General features: G+C 40.3%; 1 protein-coding gene and 1 pseudogene across 5 annotated transcripts in view; one reads left to right on the top strand and one right to left on the bottom strand.

Moving 5' to 3' along the window:
• The window catches only part of LOC105297432 (zinc finger protein 45), a 56,032-nt gene that overhangs the window by 18,358 nt on the left and 10,322 nt on the right, over positions 1-27,352 (bottom strand). The window contains exons 3-10 of one of the 5 annotated variants that reach the window (XM_023535295.1): positions 24,808-25,250; positions 21,765-21,863; positions 16,238-16,394; positions 16,075-16,147; positions 14,798-14,843; positions 12,572-12,698; positions 11,881-11,976; positions 4,814-9,218 (exon numbers count right to left, since the gene is read on the bottom strand). In XM_023535295.1, coding sequence (XP_023391063.1) covers positions 7,396-9,218; positions 11,881-11,976; positions 12,572-12,698; positions 14,798-14,812 — 2,061 coding nt within the window. In that variant the 5' untranslated portion in view covers positions 14,813-14,843; positions 16,075-16,147; positions 16,238-16,394; positions 21,765-21,863; positions 24,808-25,250 and the 3' untranslated portion in view covers positions 4,814-7,395. Of the gene's footprint in view, positions 1-4,813; positions 9,219-11,880; positions 11,977-12,571; positions 12,745-14,797; positions 14,844-16,074; positions 16,148-16,237; positions 16,395-21,764; positions 21,864-22,504; positions 22,583-24,807; positions 25,251-27,352 lie in introns of those variants that run through there. The other 4 variants (XM_023535294.1, XM_023535300.1, XM_023535297.1 and 1 more) reach the window with 4 other exon arrangements.
• LOC111744676 lies at positions 18,959-19,076 on the top strand (annotated as a pseudogene).

The raw sequence follows: 27,352 nt of genomic DNA on the forward strand, positions 1-27,352 counted from the left end.
GATACCTGACTAATCCCACAATATATGGAAATTTTAAAACAGATTACTAAATAATCCAAAGGTCAAAGAAGAAGTCAGTCACAAAGAACATCAGAAAACATTTTGAATCAAAAGGAAATGAAAGCGCAACATAAAAAAAAAGTTGTACTATAGAGCCAAAGTAGTGCTGAGAGAAATAAATACAATTAGATGATTATATTAGAAAAAAATCTCAAATCATGAGATTAGCTTCCATCTTAAAAAAGTAGAAGAGCAGGCTCAAATAAACTCATAAAAAATTCACAACAGGTTTGGATGTTTTTACATCGACAGGAGTCACTATAGTAAAGCTGCTGAATTACTAACATCGAATAGGCTGAGCATAAGGAAAGGATTCTATTCCTGTTTTAACTGGCCTGGTAACTTAAACTTTTGTGTTTTCCAGTCCTGTGACAATGCCTGGATATACATCAGGCCTCCAGAAAACCCTCTGATTAACTCCTGAAAGACTAAGGAAAGAATATTCACATACCCTGACCACCTGACATGCATTAGTCAGACGCGCTGACATCCAGGATCCAGACCACCAGTCCCCTAGAGGACAAACTTCTCAGACCAATCCAGAGGCTAAGAATGCAGGACTGATTCTTCTTCAGGATGTACCTTTTATTATAAAAACTCTTAGTTTTTTCTTTCTTCTTCAAAATACTGGATATTGCCTAGTTGTGTTTTCGTTTTGCTAACCTTAAGACCTTTGAATAGGATGTGGTTCCATAGTATTGTGGTTTAGCACGTCTGCTTTCCATGTAGAAGGTCCTGGGTTCACGCCCCAGTGGAGCCATAGTCCATGGTCTATGGCCATGCCACCCTGAACAAGCCCGATGTCTGATCTCAGAAGCTAAGCAGGGTCGGGCCTGTTAGTACTAGGAAGACCAGGTGCTGTAGGCATAAAAAAAAAAAAAAAAAAAAAAAAGACCCTTGAATAAATCTTTATCATTTATTTCTAAAGGAAAGAAGAGCATAGTAGACAAAAGGCAAACAGAAGAACATAATTCAGAACATAATTCAATTTTAAAAAATTGAAAATGGAAGTTGAGAAAACCAAGAGCTAGTTCTTTGAAAAAATCAAGAAAATGGATAAACCTCAAGCCATGATAACCAAGAAAAAAAAAAGAAACAAAATCACCAATGTCAGGAATAAAAGAAGGAATATTTTTATAGTCTCCACAGAAATTAAAAGAATAATGGAATATGCAAGGAGCTGCTCCCAATCATCAAGCCTCATTACTGTCATTACTAAACCAGGGCACCACTGAGGTCTTAATGAGAACTAATGAGAACTAATAGCAACACTTAATGAGAACTAATAGCAACAAATAAAGCTGTCTTGAATGTCACTGTGTACTAACCCCGGAGTGGCCAAGCTAAAACTTAAAAATTATTGTGGTTATTACAAAAACAAAAATATGGCCCACCAAACAATGCCCTGCATCCCTGAACCCATTCAAAACTTTGGTACTGGAAATTCATGGATTTAGACTCCCCAATCATTTGGACCACAGAAAAGTCCATCTCAAAGATGCAAACCTTACTCCCAAGAGGTCAGTCAATAGCTACTTAGCTCTAACATGACTCTTAATATCCCTACGTACCCACCAGCTACCATGGCACCAATTGACATACCCAAGGCCCTCCTCCACAGCTTCACTGAACCCTATGTCCATTACCCCTTTACCAGCCTCCACCAATCGCAATCCCTTACCTCTTGCCACCGGTAGGGACCAAGCAGTTCTCGGTGCTCTGATCACCTCCTAGAAATTCACACCAATATGATTCATTGGTGGCATTTTGGTCCTCATAAAATACTCAATAACTAATTTTATCACTTTATTGATATTGAGTAGGTCACATTGGTGTCTGTCTCGTGGCCCTTCAAAATTTAAAAGGGGAAAACGCCTCACTATTAGGAATATCGCTGGACACCAAGTCTTTGACATTCCAATACCTTTCTCTTATAGGCAGTAATAAACTTGTCATGACCCTAGTGAAACTGCCATCTCCATCTTAAGTTAGGTGCTCAAATTAATGAACATTTATATTAGTTTAAGACCTGTGATATTATTATAAGAAATATATATTTGGTCTTCATCCCCAGTTCCTGGCACAGAGCTCCTAAATCCCTTGGAATTTAATGTGTGATAGGAGTCTCTTTTGGCCCAATGAGACAACTCTTGACGGGTCCTCATGTAGTTTTAGGATGGAGGCTGGTTGCTGGGAAAACCAAGGCATGATTAGAGTTGGAACTTTCAGTTCCTCATCCTGACTTCCAGGAAGGGGAGAGGGTCTGCAGGTTGAGTTCACTCGCTCATGTTCAGTGATTTAACCATCATGTCTACACAATGGAACTTCCACAAAACCCCTAAATGATGGGGTTGGGAAGCTTCCAAGTTGGTGAACACATCTAAGTGCTGGGAGGATGGCACATTTAGAGAAGCATGGAAGCACCAAGCCCCACACTCATACCTCACTTTATGTCCTTTTATTTTGCTGTTCCTGAGTTGTATCCTCTATAATGTCCTGGAATATTAAGTAAACTATTTTCCTGAGTTCCATGAGTTGTTATGGCAAATTATTAAACTCGAGGGGGTTGTGGAAATCTCTGATTTATAGCTAGTCTGTCAGAAGTATGGGAGGCCCAAGGGCTTGCAACTAGACTCTGAAATGGGAGAGCCTTGTGGGTCTGAGCCCTTAACCTGTGAGGCCTATGGATAACTGGGTTTTTAGTGTCAGAACTGAACTGAATCACCAGATATCCAGGTGATGTTGGAGAGCTGGAGAAGGGGTATGGAAAGCCCCCACACACTGGATGTCAGAGAAGTAAAACCTGTTCAAAAGCTCAAATCCAATGCCCTCACTTACAATTGGCCATGCTAAACAGACCTCAGGGAATCTGCTACTTCCTATTAAATTGGTAAATACCCATTATATCCAATTAAAGAAGTATTAAGAAATTATGACCCACAAGAAGTCCTCATTCCCTCTTCCAAAATGCCATTTCTCCCTTCGACAGCACCATCTGGCCCGTCCTTAAGCCTACTGAAAATGAATGGCCCTTTAGGCAGACTACAATCTCAGTGTAGTGCTACCTCCAATAAGGCTCCTACCCTGAATATTATTGAAATTCAGTTATTAATCCAGCCAGTATGTTTTACTCTGTCCCCATTTCTCCAGTATCACAGCCACAATTTACATTTACCTTTGAAGGATCTCAGTGTACATTCATTCATTTATCTATAACCCATCTCGGCAGCCTGTATGGTTCAAAATGTATGCAGACAGGACTTTCAAGGGCTTACACTGTCCCCAAGCACTGAGTGATAGTATGGCATTACATGGATGAACCTGTACTACGCAAAGAAATTCATGAAGTCCTTGCATAAAACATTTGATATGATTACCAGAGTCTGACCATGGCTGATCTATCATGACTCAAAAGATCTAGGGTCCAACCATTTCTGTCAGATTTGGGGGCATAATTTAGCTCACAGAAAGCAGCTCTATGTTAGATCCAGTTGTCATAAGTAGTGACTCTCTTTGCTCCCATCTCTCTCAAACAAGCCTACTACCTACTTGTCCTATTTGAGTTTTGGTTGCAATTCTCCCTTTACAAGTTTTTTAAAAAATTTTATTTGATGAAAGTCACTAAAAGTCATTTTAATTTGAAGGGGGCCGCCCAACAGGACTACTCAAAAAGCCATCCAACAAGTGATGCCGCACCTCTCACCTGGTGACTCCTTTACAGTGGAAGGCCTTGCAACTAAGTCTTATGCCTGTTGGAGTCACTTAACCACACAATAGCCAACAATTCCCTATGTGTTCTGATATAAACTACTCTTAGCAGCTGACAAGTATACTCTTAAAAGACAACTCTTATTGACTGGTTGAGCCCATAGCTGCTATGGCAACTGGTTAACATACTGCACCAGACTATCAACTGGCATCTCAACGTGGACCGTTGAAGAGCACCTCTGGTTGTTCGTAGGTCAACAATATAGGGTCTCTAGAAAAATTCAATATATAAGACAAACCAGAATAGTCTACGATTTTACCAAATTACTAAAATTCTCCAAAAGATTTCCTGAATCACCACTGATTTCTTCACCAGACTCTTTCTGCTGCCTGAATTGCTATTATCCAGCCCAGAGAGTTATCATAATTGCTTTAGGTCGACTTTGCAAATGTGGTCTCTTCCAAATACAAGTTTATTTACAGGAAAACCTGGAGGTTGCGATACTAGCCCAAATGTCAGGAGTGAATTAAAAAACAAAAACAAAAAACAGGAAAGAAATGGACATTCGATTAAATGTGAGCAAGCTATAAGCATCATCTTCTGCCCACTGCCTCCCCTCCACAATCCTGCTAAGGTCCACTCACCACTCCACAAGGGCATGTGCCATTCCACCCCCTCTTTCAAACTTCATGCAGGCAGGACTCCCACTCTATAAAATGTCTGAACACTGAATATTCTTGTTCTCCGTTTAGGACCGTCTCCTTGACAGCCATCCTCTGATCATCCCTTCCTCTGATCATAAGAAACCTAACTTTGGGAGGACTTACAGGGACTTTCTTCATGTCACAGCAGAGTTGCTGTACTATGCTTATCAACCATCAGGGAAAAATAAAAGTTTTTACAGAGACATAAGGGTCTATACAGAAAATCCCAGGGAATCTATAGAATGGCTACTTTAACTAATATGCATGCTTGGCAAGATTGCAGGATACAAGGTCAATATAAAACAACTATTTCTATATGCTAGAAATGAATAATTGGAAATTAAAAATTGAAAAATAGTACCATTTAATTATACACCAAAAAACACGAAATACTCAAGAATAAATCTAATAAAATATGTACAGGATCTATATGCTGAAAACTACAAGCTACTGAAGAACTCCAGGGAGTCTTAAACAAATAGGCAAATACAGCACGTCTATGGTTTAGAATATTCAATACTGTTAAGATATCAAATTCAAAGCAACCTCAACAAAACTCCCAGCAAGGGTTTTATTTTTAAAAATCACAAACCTGATTCTAAAAATTACAGAAAAGCAACCAAGTTAGAATCGCCAAAATAATTTTGAAAAAGGAGAACATAGTTAGAAGACTCATACTCTGATTCCAAGACTTATTGTATAAAATTACATATGGCAAAATGATAGACACACAGATCACTGGAACCAAATAGAAAACAGAAAGACCCCACACATATTAGGTCAATAGATTTTTCACAAAGGTGCGACAGCAATTCAATGTCGAAAGGACACTTACTTGGCTGTTTATATGCAAAAAAAGATAGACCTTGACCTCATACTTTATAAAGATGAACTCATATGGATCACAGCCCTAAGTGTAAAACTAGAAAACATAAAACCTTTAGATTAAAAAAGGAGAAAAATCTTTGCGACCTTGGATTAGGCAGAATTCTTATGGCTGAAACCAAAAGCGCAATCCATGGAAGACAAAAAATTGAATTTTATTAAACTTAAAAAAAAACTCCATCTGTGAAAAATTCTGTTAATGGAATAAAAACATAATCCACACACAGGGATAAAATATTTGCAAAATACATAACTGACAAACGACATGTATCTAGAACATATAAAGAACTATCAAAAATCAAGAACAAGAAGAGTTCACAAAAGAAAATAGGTATATGGATACCAAATATTCATATATAAAAATGCTCAACACAGTCATTAGAAAAATATAAATTAAAGTCAAAATGTGAAGATACCACTATAAATCTATTGAAATGCTAAAAACAAAAATAAAACTCTGATATGAATGGTGGGAATGCAAAATAGTATGTCCATTTTAGAAGTCTGCAAGGTTTTCATAAAGTTAAACATACTTTTAACCATACAACTCAGCATACTCTTAAGTATGTACTAAGACAAAGAAAACTCATGTTGACACACAAACCTGTCTGTGAATGTTTATAGCTGCTTTCTTCACAATCACTAAAAACTGGAAACCCAAAGTCTTCAAATTATAAATGGATAAATGAAATATGATACATTCATACAACTGAATGTCATTCAGCAATAAAAGGCATGACTGATATATATATCAATATCGATGAATTTCAGAAGCATTAAGTGAAAGAAGCCAGACTTCAAAGGTTATATACTGTGTGATTACATTTATATGACATTGTGGAAAGGTAAACTCTGCAGACAGAAAAAAGGCATAGGGGGAGAGGACTACAAAAGCACAAAAAAATTTCAGCGTGGTGCTTGAACTGTTAAACTGTGTTAAACTGATTATTGTGTTAATACAGCAGTATTTGCCAAACCCAAAACAATACACTGGAGAGTCAATGTTACTGCATATAAATTATTCCTTAATTAAAGATGTAAGCTTGTAAAATTTTTATAGGTGCCTTTTATATCATTGAGGATTTTTTTTATCATGAATGGATACTGAATTTTGTCAAATGCTTTCTCTGAATCCATTGAGATGACCACACATTTGATCAGAAGAATCTAGACACAAAAGTGTATACTGAACCCCCAGGAAGCTCAAAAATAGACCTAATTGATGGTATATAAACCATAATACTTCTTGTTGCCCCTGGAGGTGGGATTGACTGGAAATGTGCACCCCCAAAAAGTTCTGGTTTAACAGAAATATTGTATTTTGGTGATGATTACACAAGTGTACATTTTTGCCAAAATTCAGGAAGCTGTAAACTTGATATTTATGCAGTTACTGTGCGCAAATTCTACCTCAATTGTTAGCATATAAAAGTGCTGGTCACAACTCACTGAACTGATTTCTGGACCCACTAACGGTTACAACCTTCAGTTTGATAAATACTAATTCACGGGACCTGCAGGTTGGGAAAATGAGCCCGTGTGTCTCATTTAACTGTCCTCCAAGCTTGCAGAATTCTTCTTCTAAGTATACTCTTATAGAAATATCTGGAGATAAAGTGAATAAAAATTTGAAATGACTGTTCTTTTTTACTCATTTAACAAGTATTGAACATCTACAATGTGTCAGGCACTGAAAACACAGAAATTTGGCAATCGACAAAGTTGTTACCCTCTCTGCGCCTATGTTCTAGTGCTACAGATCCTGGTATTTCCACTTTAGTACTTCAGGCTAATTCCAGGTCATTCACCCGTCCTAAGCCTCTCTTCTGTGTAATAAATATCTGCTAAATGCCAAGATTCTGCACGAAGTCCTGTCTCCACTCTCATGAGGTTTCTCTGCTCTGTGGTCATGCGACCACTGTGACATGTCACTCTCTGGCTGAAATACTCTTTTATAAAACAAATGTTCTGTCTTCTATGACAGGTCTGATAATTGAACTAGTTCAGCACCCATTTGAGGTATTAAAACATATAATTTCATCGACCTTCTTTCTCATAGGATTTCTCTGAGGGAAAGCCCTTCCCACCCTCATCATCAGCATGGATTCGCTGATGAATTATAAGACTTGAGCTCCAACTGAAACCCTTCCCACACTCCTCACATTTGTACGGTTTTTCTCCTGTGTGAACTCGCTGATGGGCTTGAAGATATGAGCTCCAGCTGAAGACCTTCCCACACTCCTCACATTTATATGGTTTCTCCCCAGTGTGGACTCTCTGGTGGGCTTGAAGGTATGATCTCTGTCTGAAGCGTTTACCACACACATCACATCGGTATGGTTTCTCTCCCGTGTGGACTCCACGATGTGCCAGAAAATTTGAGGCCCGACAGAAGCCCTTCCCACACTCCTCACATTGGTATGGTTTCTCTCCAGTGTGGCACCTCTGATGGGCTTGAAGCTGTGACCCCACACTGAAGCCCTTCCCACACTCCGCACACTGATACGGTTTCTCTCCCGTGTGAACTCTTTGATGTACTTGAAGACTTGAGAACTGACTGAAGGCCTTACCACACTTCTCACACTTATATGGTTTCTCTCCTGTGTGGATTCTACAATGAACGTTCAGATCTGAACTCCGACTGAAGCCCTTCCCACATGTACCACATTTGTATGGTTTTTCTCCAGTGTGGCCTCTTTGATGGGCCAGAAGATTTGAGGCCTGACTGAAGCCCTTCCCACACTCCTCACATTTATAGGGTTTTTCTCCTGTATGGACTCTAAAATGAATGTTAAAATCTGAGCTACGACTAAAACCCTTCCCACATGCATCACACTGATATGGTTTCTCACCAGTATGGCCTCTCTGATGGTCCAGAAGATTTGAAGCCCTACAGAAGCCCTTCCCACACTCCTCACATTTGTATGGTTTCTCTCCAGTGTGGCTAACCTGATGGGCTTGAAGGTGTGAACCCACACTGAAGCCTTTCCCACACTCCTCACATTTATAAGGTTTCTCTCCCGTGTGGATTCTACAATGAATGTTAAGGTGTGAGCTGTAACTAAAACCCTTGCCACACGCATCACATTTGTATGGTTTTTCTCCAGTGTGGATCCGCTGATGAGCCTGTAATCGTGAACGCCAACTGAAGCCTTTCCCACACTCCTCACATTTATAAGGTTTCTTCCCCATGTGAACTCTCTGGTGGACTTGAAGATATGAGCTGTGACTGAAGCCCAGCCCACACTGCTCACATTTGTAGGGTTTCTCTAATGTGTGGCTTATCAGAGGAGTTTGATAATGTGAGCTTTTCCTGATGTTCCTCCCACACTCCTCGAATTTGTGTGGATTCTCTCCAGTGAGAACTCTCTGATGATGAAGATATGACCTCTGACTGAAACTCTTACATGACATATCATATTTGTACGATTTCTCTCTACTGTGAACTCTCTGATGGGCTTGAAGACTTGAAAACCGACGGAAGGTGTTTTCACATTTTTCACATTTATAGGGCTTTTCTCCTGTGTAGGCCATCTGGTTAATTTGAAGACAAAAGTCCTGAATGAAACCTTTCTCACACTCCTCCCCTTTGTAGGGTTTCTCTCCAGTATGGACTCTGTGGTGAACCTGAAGATGTGAACTCTGACTAAAACCTTTACAAAACTCCTTACATTTATAGAGTGCATCACCTTGCTTTTCCAACTGAGAGTCAGTTTCTTGAACATTTACTATGGAATCCTGACATCTGCTTAACTCCTTGGTAACCTGTTGCCAAATCTGTGAGCAGAAAAGCTCGTCATGTGGCAGGTACCTTAATCCAACCTCTTGAAGAATCTCCATATCATTTAGGTCCTTGTCTCCTAAAAGGATAAAGAGAATTTGGAGATGGGGCATGTGAATGCTTTGTTCAGAAACGTCAAGGTTATAAACTTAGGCCTACACTCTAAGGTATTATTAAATCAAGAGAAAAGTTCCATTTTTATCATCGTGTATCACGTTATCTGATTTATATGCCTCTGGAAACCAAGAGGCGGTCCATCAGATTCCCATTCGTTACACGTTAATGAGACTCATTTAGAATTGTACGAAGTTTCATAAGTGAGCTACAAGTTAGAGCAAGAAAAATACTTCGTAGAGAATCTTTACAATAATGAAGCTGCGTCTTACTGAAAGCCTCTTCTTTTGCTGTAGCAGGTGTCTGATACATGCATATCTAACCAAAATGCTCAAAATGTCTAGTAAAGCCCTTACAGCCAGATTATCATAAGATGTCCCCAGGCAATGCTGACAACCTTTGATTTATTTTATTGGGAGTTTACACCAATGTTGGGAGCCTTTGAAGCACTGAGCTGGTTGGTAAGACACACCTGGGAGAAAAGGCCTCATCGCCCAAGTGTCGGAAGTTCAGAGTGTAAGCAAAGTGCTCCTTCACCTCCTGCTGGGAGGTGTCCGGGAGGACAATTGGGGAAAAGGGTTTATAGTAGTAATATATGCTACTCTCAAACTTCACAGCAATTAAAAGTTCCTATAACCTCCAGGAGGAAAAAAAGAAAAAAATTGAAGCTAATTTTTTACATCTGACAAAGAACTTGTGAGGGCATAGTATAGAGTCTCGACACTGGACAGGAAGAGTTATGTTTTCCCTGAACTCTGTTCTTCCAATTAGCTGTGTGGCTTGCTATTTACTTCTTGTCAGGGCTCTCTTCAAGCCCTATCAGTGAGGCCTTTTAGCACCCAGTATCAAACAGTAAATTCTCTCTATTCGCTATACACACCCTTGGCAATTTCCATTCACCTCCCCCTGCTTTGTTTTTATATGGCACATATTGCCATCTGACATACTATGTCTTTTATCTTTTTTTTTTTTTTTTTGGTGTCTTCTCCCATTTGAATGTAATATCCGTGAGCATGAGCACTTTACATTCTTCACACAGTGTTCAATAAATTTATGTTGAATGATAAGAGAAATCTCAGTTTGATTTCTTTGTGAGAGTTTGAGCTATGTTATAAAAGTAAAAGCTTTTTCAAGTAAGTTGCCCATAATAAGAAAGGGATTGGAAACGGCGACTTTGCTGAAAAGCTGAAAGGCTTTACCAGACACAGAGCTAAACAAACAGGATGGTGATGATGAGAAAATCATGCTGATCAAAAATCATGGCAAGAATCACTTGGGAGGGAAAAAAGCATAAGGCATAAAACTGGCCATAAGGCCTAGGGATTAATTACTTTTGGAATTTTTATACTTCCTTTCTGTGTGTGTAAAATTTTCCTTTTTCAAGTAGGAGTCAATATTTAGAGCCTTGGGAATAATGTCTGTGAAAGCAGTCTGTTAAATTGATGGATAGAGATAGTTTTTCCTATATGGACCATGCCACTGTTTTTCACAAAGGCAGGATTTAGTGAGTTTGAAATAAATTTAACAGCTTGAAACAAGCATCAATAGAATAGAAAAATACAAGAGGTGCTTGTAAGCAGTAGAGGTATCTCTGTATAAAATGGTTATTAGAATCTTCATTCTAAATAGTAGTCCTTCACCAAGATATTATGATTCACTACTAAAGGCTGCAGGAAAACTACAGAAAGAAAATGATAATTTGGTTACAAGTGTATTCATTACATGTGGTTTAATGGATATCTAGCTACATATATCCAAAAGCAGCTAATAAATTAAAATAAAAATTCTTTTATATTTTATTTTATTATTAGTTTCACATCACACATTTTCACTATTACCTTTTCCTATCACGACTAATAGGAAAAAAATCCACGTAACCATTATTAACTCACTCATTCATTTAACAAATATTTATAGCTCGCCTGCCCTCTTCCAAGTCTGTTCTATTCACTGAGGATAGAACACTAGAGAAAAAAGAATTTCTCTTCTCCTGAGATTATATTCCAGTGGAAATACAGTTAGATAAATAAAAATATACGTTAATGTGTTAAGTGGTGATCAATGCTTAGACACTGACTAAGACAGGGTAAGGGAAAAGAGGGTGGAAGAAGAAGAAAGTATTATGAACAGAAGGATCATGGGAGGCCTTTCTTATGAGGTTACATTTGAGAAACGACCTATGCGAAATAAGAGAGGGGCCAACAGGATACAGAGTGAAACAGCATCCCTGACAGAGAAAAGAACAAGTAGAGGGCTATGAGACGGAAGCACGCCTGGCGCAACAAAGAGGCAACACTGGATGGAACAGACTGACAAAGGGAAAGTGACAGATCATATTTACAGAAGGATAGGGGAAGAGGGAGCAGCAGCCACAAGCTACTTTAAGTACCTGGATTTCACTCTGAATCAGGTAAGAAGCTACTAGAGGTTTTGAGCAGCAAACTCATAACATCTGACAAACATTTACAGGAATCACATGGAGTGGGGAATTCATTGTAAAAGAGTAAAACAGAAAAGTGACAGCGATACAGAGACTCCTATGGTAATCCTAGGCACTGATTTAGACCAGAGTCACAGCGGGGGAGGTGACAGGGAGCTGGACAGACTCAGAGTGGCATGGCTCTCACCTGAGGAGCTGTGGCTGTGGGTTGCTGTCTTTATCATCCAAACCTTTTCTTCTCTCTCTAACTGGGGGATTACATCCGGTGGGAAGGGCTGGTGCCCTGTGGAAAGTTGAGGACAAACATTTAAAATTAATACATTACAGGCCAAAATCACTAAAAATTGTGGCTCCTCAATGCATCACCTTTAGAACATCAAAATTAGTGTTTTCCAAACTTAATTATGACCCATCAGAGGAAACACATTTTAGGCAAAAACCCCAGGATATTAGACAAAAGTGTGTATTACTGGAAAAAAATGTCTACTTGCATCATGTCCGCTCCAACATATCACGTTGCCCTTGGCAACAGACCGCAGCTTTTGCTGCCAATTGCAGCTAGTGCCAAGGGCTCTGATACTTTCTACCCGATTTTATCTCATTAAAAAATGCTGGTACAATTCCCTAAACAGGTGTCATGACCCACTAATTGGAGATGATCACAATTTGAGAAAGGCCCAAACCATACAGCAGTCGATTTACAATTCATTTACAAAACACACACTTAAACTGGGGCAGAAAGACCAGAAAAATGCCATGTGTCTCATGCTGCTCAGAAAATTGGCAACCAGTTCAAACACTCCAAAGCTCCACACATCCAAGGACACATAAACACCGCAGGGAGCTGACAGTGGGAGACAGGGGGCGCCTGTCCTCACCCACTGAGACCAGGTTCCTGAAGTTCTCTAGCGTGACATCTCGGTACAGCTTCCTCTGGGCAGCATCTAGCAGCCCCAGCTCTTCCTCGGTGAAGACCACAGCCACGTCCTTGAACGTCACTTCCTCCTACAATGCCAAGCACAGGCAACCTCAATCTTGCAATAAAGGTCTCCTGGGAGAGGGCCGGGGTAGCAATATGTTCTAAAGCATATTGTTTTAGATTTTTTTCTTTTCATAATAAATGTTGAAAAGAACAATTTTTTACAAAGATATTAGCTTCTCTTCTAATTATTTGCTTTGGATAAGTTCCAAGAACTGAAACTACAGTGTCAAAGGGTATGCAATTTCAAAGTTATTATGTACGATGGCAGATTTTCTTTTCAACTTTCCCCTATTTTTTCCTCCCCCCAAGAGAATATAAGCATTCCTGAGTCTCCATATCATACACAACATTAACTATAACCAATATTTTTAAATCCTGGATAATCTGGTTAATAAAAAACAACTTATTTGGTTATCTGTATTATGGTTATTTGGTAATTCATAGGTTCATCGTATTGTCATATATATTTATTGGCCATCTTTACTTTTTCTTCAGTATTTGTTACTGTTCTTGGCTCATACTCCAACTGAGGTGTTATCTTATGACTCTGTAAAATTTCTATTAGAGGTTTTAGCTTTTCGTTTTTCTCCGGCATATATATTACAAATATTTTCACCCGTGTTTTGCTACTGGTCTTCTACAGCTTTGTGTACACATAGTTCCTCATCCTTGGAACTACTGACGTTTTGGGCCAGATAATTCTTTGTTGTGTGGGCTGTTTTGTGCATTGTAGGATGTTCAGGAGCACCCTGGCCTCTATGCACTACACACCAGTAGCATCCTTCAAGTTGTGACACCAAAAATGTTTCCGGACATTGACTGGAGGCAAAATCGCCCATGATTAATAATCAGTGTACAGGGGCTGTCTTAACTTTTCATATGAAAACTGTGTTCATCACTGGACCGCCATACATCCAGTTGCCCTCAGTGAGCTGCAGAGATCCTAGAGAAGGGGCCACCAAAGAGTGACTGGGTAGAGGCTGTATTACATGTGGTGTCTTCTACCCAGGAAGATAACCAGGCCCCACCTGCAAAGGGCTCAGTCCCTGGCTGGAGAATTCTTTTTCCCTTGCCTCTCTCTATTTATCCAAGTAAAAATCCTATGAGTCTTTAGGGCTCAGTTGGATCTTTGGTTTCCTATGCGAACTTAAGCAGTTTTCTGAAACTCTAGGATCCTGTTTCTTTGTAATTAAAAAATGCAGATGAGACCAAGTACAATCTCCTAAGGCTGGTCTGAAACTAAGCAGTGAGAAAAGTATCTGGCAAGTCCTCCTGTACTAGTGGACTTTTTAAATTAAGTATATTACTTCAATAAAATAAATCAATACATGAATAAAAAATATAAATAAGTAAGCAAAACATGCATATGACATGACTCAGACATGAGTAAGAAACAATATACCTTAGGTGAAAATATCTAATAATATTTTCTCTGTGTGAAGCATTGGTTGGACCCTGTTGTGCCAGATTTGAATATTATATACATACAGAATACCTGAGGTACCACATATCAAATGTACTTTCTCAATTTAGAGTTCCTAAAATATTAAGAACAAAGAATGGGAAACTCTTCCAAATTCCCTTTTGAGGAAAATAGTTATATGAGGAAAGCTTACTACAATGTTCTTTAAAACAGTAAAAATTTGAAACTACCTAAACGTCCAAAAATGGGGAAAAGTTATGGGAGACACACACTTCTACGTCAATTCAAGGGAAGATGCTATTACCAATAAAAATGTAAGTTATATAATATTAATTAAAAAAGGCATAATTTGAGAATTTTAACTATGCGATGATTACAAATATACAGTTATAAATGCATATGAAGAAAAAGTGGGAAAACAAAAATGGTTGTTTTATAAAAAAAAAAACAGTAGTAAAGTAGAAGCTTTTTACTTTTTCTCCTCTACTCTTATTTCTGAAATTATAAAAGGTGACTAGACAACAAAAATTATACTACACTAAAATAAAAAGTAGTGATCATGTGGCACATAAGAGCTTCCCAAAGCTCTTTGCCCTCTGTTCTCTTGAATCCTTCCCAAGGAAAAAAGAAAAAACAAGAGTGTCTAATTACTGAGAAATGAAATGACAATTTTAAATCTAGAGAGGAAGCCCAACTCACCTTGAACTTGGTCATTTTGTCCTCCTTCTGAGTCAGGGCTGAGTCTCTGGAAGGCACAATGGGGAAAGGAGAGAAAAGCCATCAGCATCTGCCCGAGAATGTCACTAACCCATATGGCTGCTTTACATGAAAAAGCAATGGTGGCCCTTCCTCAAGGTGACTTGATGAGCAGAGTGTGGGCTGGGTTCCAGATACCACTCAGCCAACAGCCCTGTGCAGTGAACGACCTGCCCAACCACACACGGCGGCCCAAATACAAGTTCACATAGCTCTCAGGGTACGATTCTGATTCTGAGGAGGGCAGAAATCGAGGGTAAAGTACCCAGGTTGAGAAGTAATCCCTGGGGCCAACGGCCTGGGTTCATGGCACTACTACTTATTAGCTGTGAAATCCTGGGCAATTATTAACATCTTCAGGCCTGAATTCTTTCATCTGTAATATGGAGGGATTAACAATGCCCATCTCATAGGACTGCTGTATGAATTAAGTGAGTAGGAAGAAAGCTCAAAGAATACTTTTGGGGCACACTATTTCTTAGCAGCGGCAGAAAAGCAGGTAATAGTCACTAACGTAAAACCTGTCCTTATAAATGATTCCTATCAGTAGAGCCTGTACAGGTTGTTGCTCTGCCATACGAAAATAACCTTTAACCTGTTATTCTCTTTTGGTGTGTCATACTTAATTTGATGACTTTGCAATAATATTTACAATTGAATGGATGATTGTGGTTTTTTCTGTATAAAAATATATATAAAATTTACCATTTTAACCATTTTAGGTGTATTCATATTGCTGTGCAATCATCCATCTCCAGAACTTTTTTACCATCCCAAACTGAAACTCTGTACCCATTAAAAAATAATTCTTCTTTCCCCACTTCCCTTGGCCCCTGCTAACAACTATTCTTTCTCTAAATCTGACTACGAATGACTGTTTTTTAAAAGATAATACCTTGCCAAATTTACTTTGTTAACAGCATGACCTTAAAAAAGACTATCATGAAATGATGAGAAGTTAATAAAAACCTGTGACTCTACAAGATTTATTTAACTAGAAGTTAGATAATCAATGTCACTTAAATTAACAAGCTAGAGTGATCACAGTAACGATAAAAACAACAAAAATTGCAATGTTTAACATTAAAGAAGCACTAAGTACATGTTAGGGACCTTGTACATGTTAGGGAGCACTTGGCACACACCGTTTCATCACGTACATTAAAGAAGCACTAAGTACATGTTAGGGAGCACTTGGCACACACCGTTTCATCACGTACCTGTCAAGAAGCTACTGCTGCATGAGCCATGTGACTCTGGTCCAGTCACCTACACTTCTGTGCCTACCCTCCGCTGTAACAAGGAGAGGAAATCAGATTGTTAGTCATGGGATTATTGTGGGGAATAAATGTGCTAATTTATGCAATGCCCCTGGCACAGTACCTGGCGTTTTAGAAAGTTCTCCGTAAATGATAACGACCGCTGCTCCCATTTCACAGATGATGACGCCGAAGCTTGGCAAGGTCAAGAGGCAGGGGCGGAATCTGAATCCAGCTCTCACATCAGAGCCAGAATTCTACATCTTGTCCGTCTGTTGCTCCTAAAGATGAAAATAAGCAGATGCGAGTCTGAGGGCTCACGGAAAGAGGGTGAGGGCTTGAGAGCTAGGGAGAAAAGGCAGAAATGGGAGAGGCCTCTGAAGCCAGGGGATATGCTCGAGGGAGAGGACAGAGCTGCGAAGGGGGTAGACTCCAGAAACAGACTGCTGGCCCTTGAATGCTGGCATCTCCAACTCGCTAGGTGCTTCAGTGTCTGATCTTTATATCAGGGATGAAAATAATTCTAACCTCATAAAACCACGCAGGAAGGTTAACCAGTCTAAAGCATTTGGAGCAGTGTCTGGCCGCCTAAACACTCAATAAAAGTTACCCACATGGCTGCTTTACATGAAAGAGTCAAGGAACACCTCCCTCGGGGTGACTATGGCCACACACGGCTTGAGCAGAGCACAGGCTGGAGTCCAGATGCCACTCACCCCTCAGCCGGGAGCCCCTGTGCAGTGAGTGACCTGCCCCACCACACACAGTGGCCCTAATACAAGTTCTCCTTGTAGCTCGCAGGGTATGATTCTGATTCTGGGGGTGGGGGCTGGGGGAGGTAGGGAGTTTAGGGTAAAATGCCCAGATTAAGGGATTATTAATTATTTATTAACTAATCATTATTAATCAACTGACTTCGGAGAGAAGAACTCTAGCATGGAAAAGGCCTATGTAAAGCTTTTTAATCCTAGAAGAAACATCGTTTTGGAATCTGTAACTCACTTCGTTCTGATTCTGTATTTGCCCAGTGACTTCTGCTCAATAAAAGGGTTTTGCAGGGTGATCTTCCCATCGCCCCGGGGGAAAGGGGATAATGAGTAAATCAACTGTCTGCCTTGTCATCAGTGGTTCCTCAGCTTTATATCCCAAGCACCTAAAACAGTGCCTGTAACATAGCAATTGCTCAGCAGACACTCGGCAGTGTCAGCGTCCTGGAGAATGAACCTGCCATCAGGCAGAGGCACGTGGAGAGACTGGATGGCATGGTCCCAGGTCTGAGATGTAAAATTCTGAGGCTGAGGATGTGGAGAGCAGGGGTTTTATTTCCAAGTTTTTCCTCTAGGTCTTTCACAATGCTGTCCCAAGGTCATCCTTGGAAGGAAAAGAGCCACCGGATTTTCCAAAATATCATCTTAGGAAGGTGTTTTCTGCTCCTCAGTCAGTGCCTACATGGAATCCTATTGCGAAATCCACAGAATGTGTCCATCAAAATATTGAGAACTATTTCATTGCCTGGACAATTAGCATTAGACAGGCTTACTTATTAATTCTTCATTAAATAAATGAGTTTATTAATTCAATGAACACTTTTGGAAACCTTATTAAAAGAAACACAATTATCGAGTCTCAGCTTGCTCATGGCCTAGAGATTACGAAGCTGGCACTTACGCTACACATGCTAAGTGGCCGAGTGGTGACCACGGCACTCTTACATGACAAACACTTATTCTGTGACAGCCCCTCCTTTCATCTCTGGGCCTCAAGGCCCACACTCGATCGGAGGGGGTTCTACAAACACGTGGCTTGATCCGAGTCCTGGAGGATGACTGGGTTCTATTAGCCAAAAAGGAGCAGAATCACTGAAAAACTGCAAGAAAAGGAACATTACAGCATAAGTGAGGACAAACGAGAGGCAAAAAAAGCTGGGCAGGAAGGCAGGATTCAAACGACCATGACGCAGAAGTCCCAGTTTTATCCACTGGTCGGCAGGGGAGCAGCAAAGGATTTGAGGGAGGGAAAGGAGGAAGATTCCTTTTGTGTTGGAAACAGATTACTCTCCCAGCAGACAGGAGATCGGATGGGAAAGAGGCTGGGGCCAGACAGACTGTTAGGAGGGCCACTTCAAGAATCACTTCCTTCTTTATTCAAACGTCACCTCTTCAGACAGTTCCTCCCAGGCCACCTTATAGAGAATTTCGCTTTCCTAATCACATCCCCACACATCTTATTCCCCCATACCTGCTTAATTCTTTTCTGTTTAGCACGCATCAGTTTCTAACACCCACTAGCTATTTTCCCTATTTATATTAATCACATCTACCCCACAGGTAGTTGTTTCCTGTTCTGTATCCTCAACTTCTAGTATGCTGCTACAAGCACCTGATAGGAACTCAACAAAGATTTCAGAATGACTACTGTAAGGAACGCTTGACAGATATGTCATACAGACCAGGCCTCATTATTTATCGCCTGACTCGTTCATTCAACGTATAATTATCAAGAGCCTATTCTGTGCCAGTCAACGATCCTAGACATGAAAAATGCAGTGAACAAAGCAGGCAAAGACTTTGGTCTCATGGAGCTGTATTATAATGGGGTACAAGAATAATAACAAACTAATAATATAGTGAAAAATGGTTTGACGAACAATAAAGCAGGGTAAAGGGATAAGAAGAGATGAAAGGGGGGGCTGACATAGAATAAGTATTTGTCATGTAAGGCTTTTCTTGCATTTCAGCAGAGACTTGAACCATGGGGAAAAAGGGCCACGCAAATATCTGATCTCTCAAGGACACGTACTATAGCTGGAGGGAAACAGAAAATATTTTTTGTTAAAAAGCCACAAGATTACAGCCATGCCACTCTGAACGTGCCCGATCTTGTCTGATCTCGGAAGCTAAGCAGAGTTGGGCCTGGTTAGTACTTGTATGGAGACCACATAGGAATACCAAGTGCTGTAGGTGTTTTAAAAAAAAAGCCATGAGTCTTTTCTCTCACCTGATGCTTCTTAAATTGTAATGTGAATCACGTGGGGATTCTGTGAAGCTACAGCTGCCTATGTTTCATCCCCAGAGATTCTAAATCAGAAGATCAAGGATGGGGACTAAGAATCTACATTCTAACAACATCCCAGATGATGTTGATAGTGTTGGTCCCTGGATCACGATTTGAGTAGCATCAGTCAAATACAGTCTAGATATTTTCAGACAGACTAAGGACTTGTTGGCTTTCACTGCCAACTTTTCTACCAGCCCCAACAGACTGCTCTATTGCCCAAGGGCAAAAAAAAATAAAGAAGCACAACTTGCAAGGTTCTCTTTCTCTCTGATCCTAATAAACAAGATTAGAATCAAGGTTAGTCAGGATCAGAGGGAGTACCAAGATCAACTCTAAGTCCCTAATTTTATCCACAAGGAAACCCAGGCTGTTCACGAAATATTCCCAATAATCACAGTAGCTGACATTTATAGCAACTGACTACCTACCAAGGCACCATTTACACGAATGCTTTATGTGTAGTATGTCATTTGATCTTCATGACAGTTCTAGAGACTGAGATAATAATTATCCCCATTTTACAGATCAGGAAATTGAGGCACAGAGGAGCTAAGTAACTTGGTTCATGATTCATCAGCGGCCAACAGAAGAGTCAGGATTTTTCACCCAGAGCTTTATTTACATTAGACTAAAAGGGGAGCTTTAAAAAAGCTCAGACCTTACCCACAACTAATTGAACCAGAATCCGTGGAGATGGGTGGCCTGACATCTGCATTTCTGCATCCCCTCCCACCACCCCGGAGCACGATTTCATGCTCCAGTCAGGACCCTGCAGCGGGCAACGAACCCAGGCAACTTGATACCAGGGCCTGTGCCTCCTACCGACTAGTAAACTGATGTGCATCTGTACCGCAAAGCCTGAAATCCCAAGTGTTGCCTTGACATCTTCGAGCCTCACAGGGCCCCAAAGGCCCAGCCACGAGTTCTGCTCTCTCCAGATCCAGTCCCGACCTGGGGGAAAGGCTCTCCCCAAGCTAGTTCCGCAATGTTTTTAGTTTCTGTATTGGCTATTTGACATCTGTTTTTCCTGACCTCTCCATAAGTCTGCTGAATTACAGGGCCAGATTATCGATCAAAGTTACTTACTACTTCCGAGTAAGCTTTCGAGGGCAGCTGAGAGTCATATTATAATCCCCCCACTGCTGCCCCCAATTCGCCTGTTTTCACTCAGCGCCCAACATGGGATGCCTTCATCTAGTTACCTCCTATCATGTACTCATACAGGCACAGTCCCACTTCGTCTCTCTCTCCTTCTCGACCCCTGCGTGCGGCAGGCTTCATGTGACCTTGTGACAGGCTGTGCCTGGGCGAACTAACTGTAAGTACTAAAAATCTTCTTTCTCGGTGACATTAATCTGTCCACATTATCGCTCAGTCACCTTTCTATATTAAGACCTGACACAATTCACCCTATCAGCTGGACCAGCTGCAACCCACTCTGTCCTTAACCCAACAGGTTTCTGCCCCTGCCAGCCTGTAAAATTATTCAAACAGGCCAATCACATCCTCTTGCAAGAACCAAGGGTCACCCTACCCTCTTGTCACTAGGAAAACCAGCTAACATAATCCCTGCTGTTCATTCTATTCCCAAGTGCACACCCTGTATGGCCCTGCATGGCATCTTAAGTGTCCTCCTCCCATAGGCTCTGAGTATGTGACTAACCAACTGCTTCCAGTTCGATCTGTCCAGTGTCGGGTGTCATGTGTTCAGCCATCCCACTATTTAGGCAAGTAATTCCTCCTTCCTAAACAGGGCGGACAGGAGAGGACCAGAACAGAATCAGAATCACCCAGAAAGCTAATAAAGCCCACACACATTGAAAGAGTAAAAGGTCTGCTGAGTTCCCCAGGTGATTCTGATATAACCAAGGTTTGAGGACCACTACATTACTCTACTCTGCCTCGCAAGGAGTTACCTGAACTCCGTGAGGACACCCAGGAAGCCAAGGGCAGGGCTAGGCCTGGCACTCAGGCCTCGGGATAACCAACTTCTTGCTTCTCGCCGTTGTAAAATGCCCTCGGAGGTCCGAGAGGCAAGGGTGACTTATAAATGCCCTTGGGGCAAATCTTCAGCGTGAAAAGGGGGGCTTCCATCTAGACCAGTGCTGTCCAATAGCAATATAATGCAAGCTACACATGTAATTTAAATGTTTCTAATAGACACAGTAAAAAATGTGAAAGGAGTAAGTGAGCTTAATTTTAACAATGTATCTTCTTTAACCCAATATACCTAAAATATTACCACTTCGACTTGTAATCAATATAAATATTGAGATATTTTACATTCATTTTTCATACTCAGTCTTTGAAATCTGTTGTGTGTCTTACACTTATGGTCCATCTCAATTAGCACTAGCCACATTTCAAGTGCTCAAGAGTCACATGTGGCTAACGGTTACTATATTAGATAGTGCAGACTTGGACCTTTTTAAAGCAGTAGAGACCACATAATTGTCCCCCAGGGACTCTCTAGGCTCAAAAGACAGCAAATCAATTTTAGGTTTAAACAATGGTTGTTATAGAAACTATGCTTTTTGTTCAACTGTATGACAGAATTGAAGTACCAAAAACAGAAGGTGGGGAGAAAAGAATACCTTAAATTATTTTTCTGCTCTTTCAGTAACTTGCATTTCTTTTTTTTTTTCCTTTCTTTTTGTTTTTGGTACCTTGCATTTCTTATGGTGCATACTCACCTGTAATAAAGGACAACTCTAGTCTGTAATACATAGAGAATTCATTATTTCAAGCTCTTTACATATCATCTCTCTTTTAATCTAAACAAAAATTTCAGAAAGTCAGTACTGATATTATCCCTATTTGACAGGTTTGAAAATGAAGGCACAGAGAAGTTCAGTAACTTGCCCACAGTTATTCAGTCACAGAGCGCTAGAGGTGAGGTTTGATCCTGGCCCTGTCCCTTGCCACCAGGTCATTTATTCAATTGTCTGTGCCTGTTTCTTCATTTTTAAAATAGGACCAAAAAATAGCATTGTTATGAAAAATAAATGAGTTAGTACATGTAAAGTATTGGAAACTCTGAGTCGCAAGGTGCCCGACATGTAAACTACTCTCATCATCCCCATTATGATCCCCAAGCAATAAACAAAAAATTAACCATTAACACTGATTTATTTCTACAGAAATTTGTTTTAGATCATGAAAATATTATGCCTAATTGTACAGCAATTTTTGAATATTATGAAAAAGCTGATGGATTCTACAGCCCACCAAAAGTAAAATAAAAGGAATATGGATATGAATTATCTTTCTCTTCTCTCCTCTAATCCCAGGCTGTAGCACCCTTTGGCCAGCCACATGAATCACACTAACTCACTGAGTAACTTTTCTTGCCGACCTCGTGCTGGGTACTCTGAGAATACGATCAGGTCCATGAAACAGAGGTCCCTGGAGCCTAATTGAGGAGAGAGAGAAGAAACTGAGAGTTACACGCCAGTGGCAAGAGCAATGCCAAAGGAGAAAAGTATTCATTTTGTTTCCCTGACTGCAACTCTTTCTGTTTCAAGTCAAGTAACACTCTCCCAGTCGCCAAAAGAGGAAATCTTAGCGTTGCTGTTACTACCTGTTATAGGTTGAATGCCCCCCAAAATTTGTACGTTGAAGCCCTAACCCCCAGTATCTCAGATGTAATTGCATTTGGAGATGGGGCATTTAAAGAGGTGACTCAGTTAAAATGAGATCATTAGGGTGGGCGCTAAACCACCCTAATGTGTACTTATAAGAGGAAATTTGGATACACAGAGGGACAACGGGGGCACATAAGCACATAAAGGAAAGACCGCGTGAGAACACAGTAAAAAGGCAGCCATGAGTAAACCAAGGAGAGGCCTCAGAAGAAACCAAACCTGCCCACACCTTGATCTTGGAAGTCCAATTCCAGAACTGTCAAAAAAAAAAATTCTGTTATTTAAGCCACTTGGTCTTTGGTATTTTGTTATGGCAGCTCTAGCAAACGAATACAATCTCCTCTCCCTTGGTCTTCACATATAAACGAGTTATGATAATTAATTTTTCAAGTCTTACAGACTCAACATCAGGGTTTGCTTTAAAATATTCAAGGAGAAAAATGTGCTTGGGGAGGAGAAAAAGAAACAGGGTTAGCAAGGATGAAACAGGGTGATTGCTACACAGGAGTTAATTATACTACACTTTGGGTATATTTGGAAATTTCCATAGGAAAGAGTTTAGGGGGTAACTATGTGTGATAACAATGTCAAAAAATATAAACACACATTTTAAAATTGCTTAACAGAAATGCATTAAAATGTTAATAACTGACTATATCTTAATACGATGGGTCATTCTTAATGTTCTTTGTGTATTTCTATATTTTCTGGATTCACTACAACGAGTGTGCATTTCTTCTATAAGTAAAATGTGGACTATAACTTTTATGAAGTTTCAAAATTTAGTAAAGAAGTCTGAACTCACTAACCCTACTTTCAAAATCCTCTACAATAAAATTCCTACCTACCTCCACAATTTAATCCCAAATGACTCTTGTGCAGCCAGTTTCCTATGGTTGAATATTTCTGTAGACTGTTTTTCTATTTTGTTTCCTAATTCCAATTTTGGGATTTTAGACTGAGGGATCGAGAATATCCAAAGATATAAAGCACACAGCCCTAGACGCAAATGCCCCTGTCTTACTAGCAGTGTGAGGTAGAGTAAGTAACTTACGCTCTGTCACCATTTCATCAGTAAAATAAAGGTAATAACAGCATTCACTTCATAAGGGCCCTGTGAAGGTTAAGTATGTTAATTTTTATAAAGCCCTTAGAATGACACTTGGCACTCGAGGCTTAACTGTTGTGACTATCACTCGTGCCTGTATATGTTCACAATTAGTTAACGATGATCGAACAACTCTGTAACAAACAAAAAAGAATGCTAAGTCCTGTCGCTGTGGGTTTCTGCTGGCTGGCGCCCTAGGCCACACCCCGGCTTTCCACAGCCCCTTTCAGAAGTCAGGGCAAGGGAAAAAAAGGAGGCTGGGAGGTACTACGATCCTGTCCGGCCCTGGAAAAACCACAGCGGATTTCTGTGACGCAGCCTTTCTTTCAAACGTTCAGCAGTAGTCCTGCCACAGCCTCCTTTTCTGCACGGATCAGAACGAGACAGTGACAATTCGACGGGCTTCCGGAGGAAGGGATACTTTTCTGATTACATTAATATTAACCGCTTAACATCTTGCCACACATCTGAACTGTTGTAAACATTTCACTTGTACTATACCATTAATTCTTAAAACGTTTAAGGCAGGTACTCGTACTATTCCCTTTTACAGAAAAGGAAATCGAGGTACACAATTAAAGTTCTCACCCAACGCTATATGGTTAGAAAGTGACAGTGTGTGTGGAACGGGTGGGGGAAGGCGGGTTGGCAGCGGAGAGCCCGGGAGACCTTCAACCCTGCCGGATCCCTGTCTGCCTTCACCCGGGGACTCGCGAAACGCCCCCAAACACAGAGGCTCGGGCCAGTGCTGGCCTTCCCCGCCCCTCAATCCCGTTCTGCCGCTGGCCGCGCGTTTGCTTCCCCGTGACCGAGGGCCGGCCCCACTAATCCCACGACCCAGCCAAAAAAGTAGCAAGAGGCCAGGGGGTCCCGAGGGTCACTCACCTCCCAAAGCGAGAAACGAAGGCCGCGAGCTCAACCTCGCGTAGCAAGTCTTTGACTTCGCGGAGCTCGTGGACTACATTTCCCAGCATCCCCGAGAGGAACGAGAGTCGCTGCCCCGCCCTCCTGAGGCAAAAGTGCCCGCTCCAACCCCTCCGGTAGCCGAAATGATTCCTTCCATACGTGCAGAAGACTAGATTATAGTCTATTTCTCCGACGAAGCAAGGAACGCATTCGCGCTTTTCCGGATCGGAAGTGCTCCAATCGCAGGAAGCTTCGGGACTACACGTCCCAGAATCCTCTGCAGGGCTTAGCTTCCCGCCAGCCTGCAACTTGCCTTTTGAATTAGCAGGCGGGGTACAAATAAACGAGCGGGTGCTTGTAGAATCGGTTTGCGTTTTTCTTTTTCTCACTGTTTCCTTTTACATGTGACAAAAGTTGGAAGTCTGAAGAATGAACGGAAATAATTATAAAGGAGTGCCACGCGTGAGCCAAAAAGAGAAATCATAAAAGGGGTGGGCTAAATTGCACTGAATAAGCCTTTATTACACGCGCCGGGATTCACTTGTGTTCAAGAACCCATAAAAAGGAGATGTAATCATCAACCAGGATGTGAAACAGAAGCAGCAAAACTGCGCTTTTCTTTCGCTTTAGTTTTCTTACATTTGCAGGGAATTGGAGAAATAGTAAAGACTAGGATCCACCCTATATAATAGCTTGAAAAAAATATTTCGAGCTTAAATTAAAGAATCACATCACATAATCCTTGCTCTTTTTATTGAAATATAATTGACAAGTTTGTAAGTTTAAGGTGTACAACACGTTGTACACCTTAAATTTGACAGGTTTGTAAGTTTAAGGTGTACAACACGTTGACTGGATACATTGATATATTACATGTAATTACCACCTTCTCTAAAACTTCCATCCCCTCGCCTAATTTTCATTATTTTTTTTTTGTATTAAGATCTAGTATCTTCGCAATTTTGACGTTTTAATACAGAATTGTTGACTACAATCGCTATGCTTTGCATTAGCTCCTGGGACTGATCTACTAGTTCCAAATTTCTACTCTTAAACAACATACCCCCTATTCCCCCAAACCCCCTGCCTCTGGTAACCACCATTCTACTGTTTTCATGAGTTTGCCTTTTTAGATTCTACACGTAAGCGATATCATATGGTATTCGTCTTTCTCTAAGCTCATTTAGCATAATGTCCTCAAGGTCCATCCATGTTGCTGCAAATAGCAGTATTTCCTCCTTTCTCATGGCTGAATGATATTCCATTGTATATATGCCACAAATTATTCATTCATCCACTGACACGTAGGTTGTTTCCATATCTTGGCTACTGTGAATAATGCTGCAGTAAACATGGAAGCGCATATATCTTTTTAAACTCCTACTTGCATTTCCTTTAGATATATACCCAGAAGTAGAATTGCTTTATCATATAGTAGTTTTATTTTTAATTTTTTGAGGAGCCTCTATACTGTTTTCCATAGTGAATGAATCAATTTACATTCTCACAGTACACAAGGGTTTACTTATCTCCACTTCTTCAACAACACTTGTTATCTCGTTTTCTTGATGACAGCATTCTAACAGGTATGAGGTTTTGATTTGCATTTCCCCAATGATTAGTGATGCTGAGCATCTTTTCTTGTACCTGTTGGCAACTTAGATGGCTTCCTTGGAAAAATGTCTACTTAGTTCCTCTGTCCATTTTGAAAATCAGATTCTTTTTTGTTATTGAGCTGTATGAGTTCTTTACATATTTTAAATATTAACTCCTTATCTGGTATATGTTTTGAAAATATCTTCTCCCATTCTATAGGTTGGACCTTTCCATGTATATGATACATATATATATACATACACACATATACATACATACATACATACATACATGTATATATACATACTTGTTTTTTGATGTGCAGAAGCTTTTTAGTTTGATGTAGACTCCTACTTGTTGACTTTTGGTGTCGTGTCGAAAAAATCAGTGCCCCATCCTACGTCAAGAAGTTTGCTCCCTATGTTTTTTTCTAGGAGTTTTACAGTATCAGATCTTATGTTTAAGTCTTTAATCCAATTTGAGTTAATTTTTGTGAGTGGTGTAAACAGAGGTCCAATTTCATTTTTCTGCATGTAGTTATCCAGTTTTCCCAACACCATTTGTTGAAGAAACTATTCTTTCCCTATTGAGTGTTCCTGGCACCCTTGTCAAATATTGGTTGACTATATGTTCAGAGGTCTGTTTCCGGGCTCTCGATTCTGTCCCATTGGCCTATGTGTCTAATTTTATGTCAGAATCATACTGTTTTAATTGTCATAGCTTTGTAGCATGAAATTAGGAAGTGTGCTATATCCAGCTTTGTTCTTCTTTCTCCTGATTGCATTAGCTAATAGGGGTCATTTGTGGTTCCATACAAATTTTGCTATTTCTATGAAACATACCGTTGGAATTTTGACAGGACAGAATCTATATATAGCTTTAGGTATTAGGAATATTTTAACAATATTAATTCTTCTGATCCATGTAC

The sequence above is a fragment of the Pteropus vampyrus genome, unplaced genomic scaffold, assembly GCF_000151845.1.
Source record: "Pteropus vampyrus isolate Shadow unplaced genomic scaffold, Pvam_2.0 Scaffold138, whole genome shotgun sequence".
NCBI classification, from domain to species: Eukaryota; Metazoa; Chordata; class Mammalia; order Chiroptera; family Pteropodidae; genus Pteropus; species Pteropus vampyrus.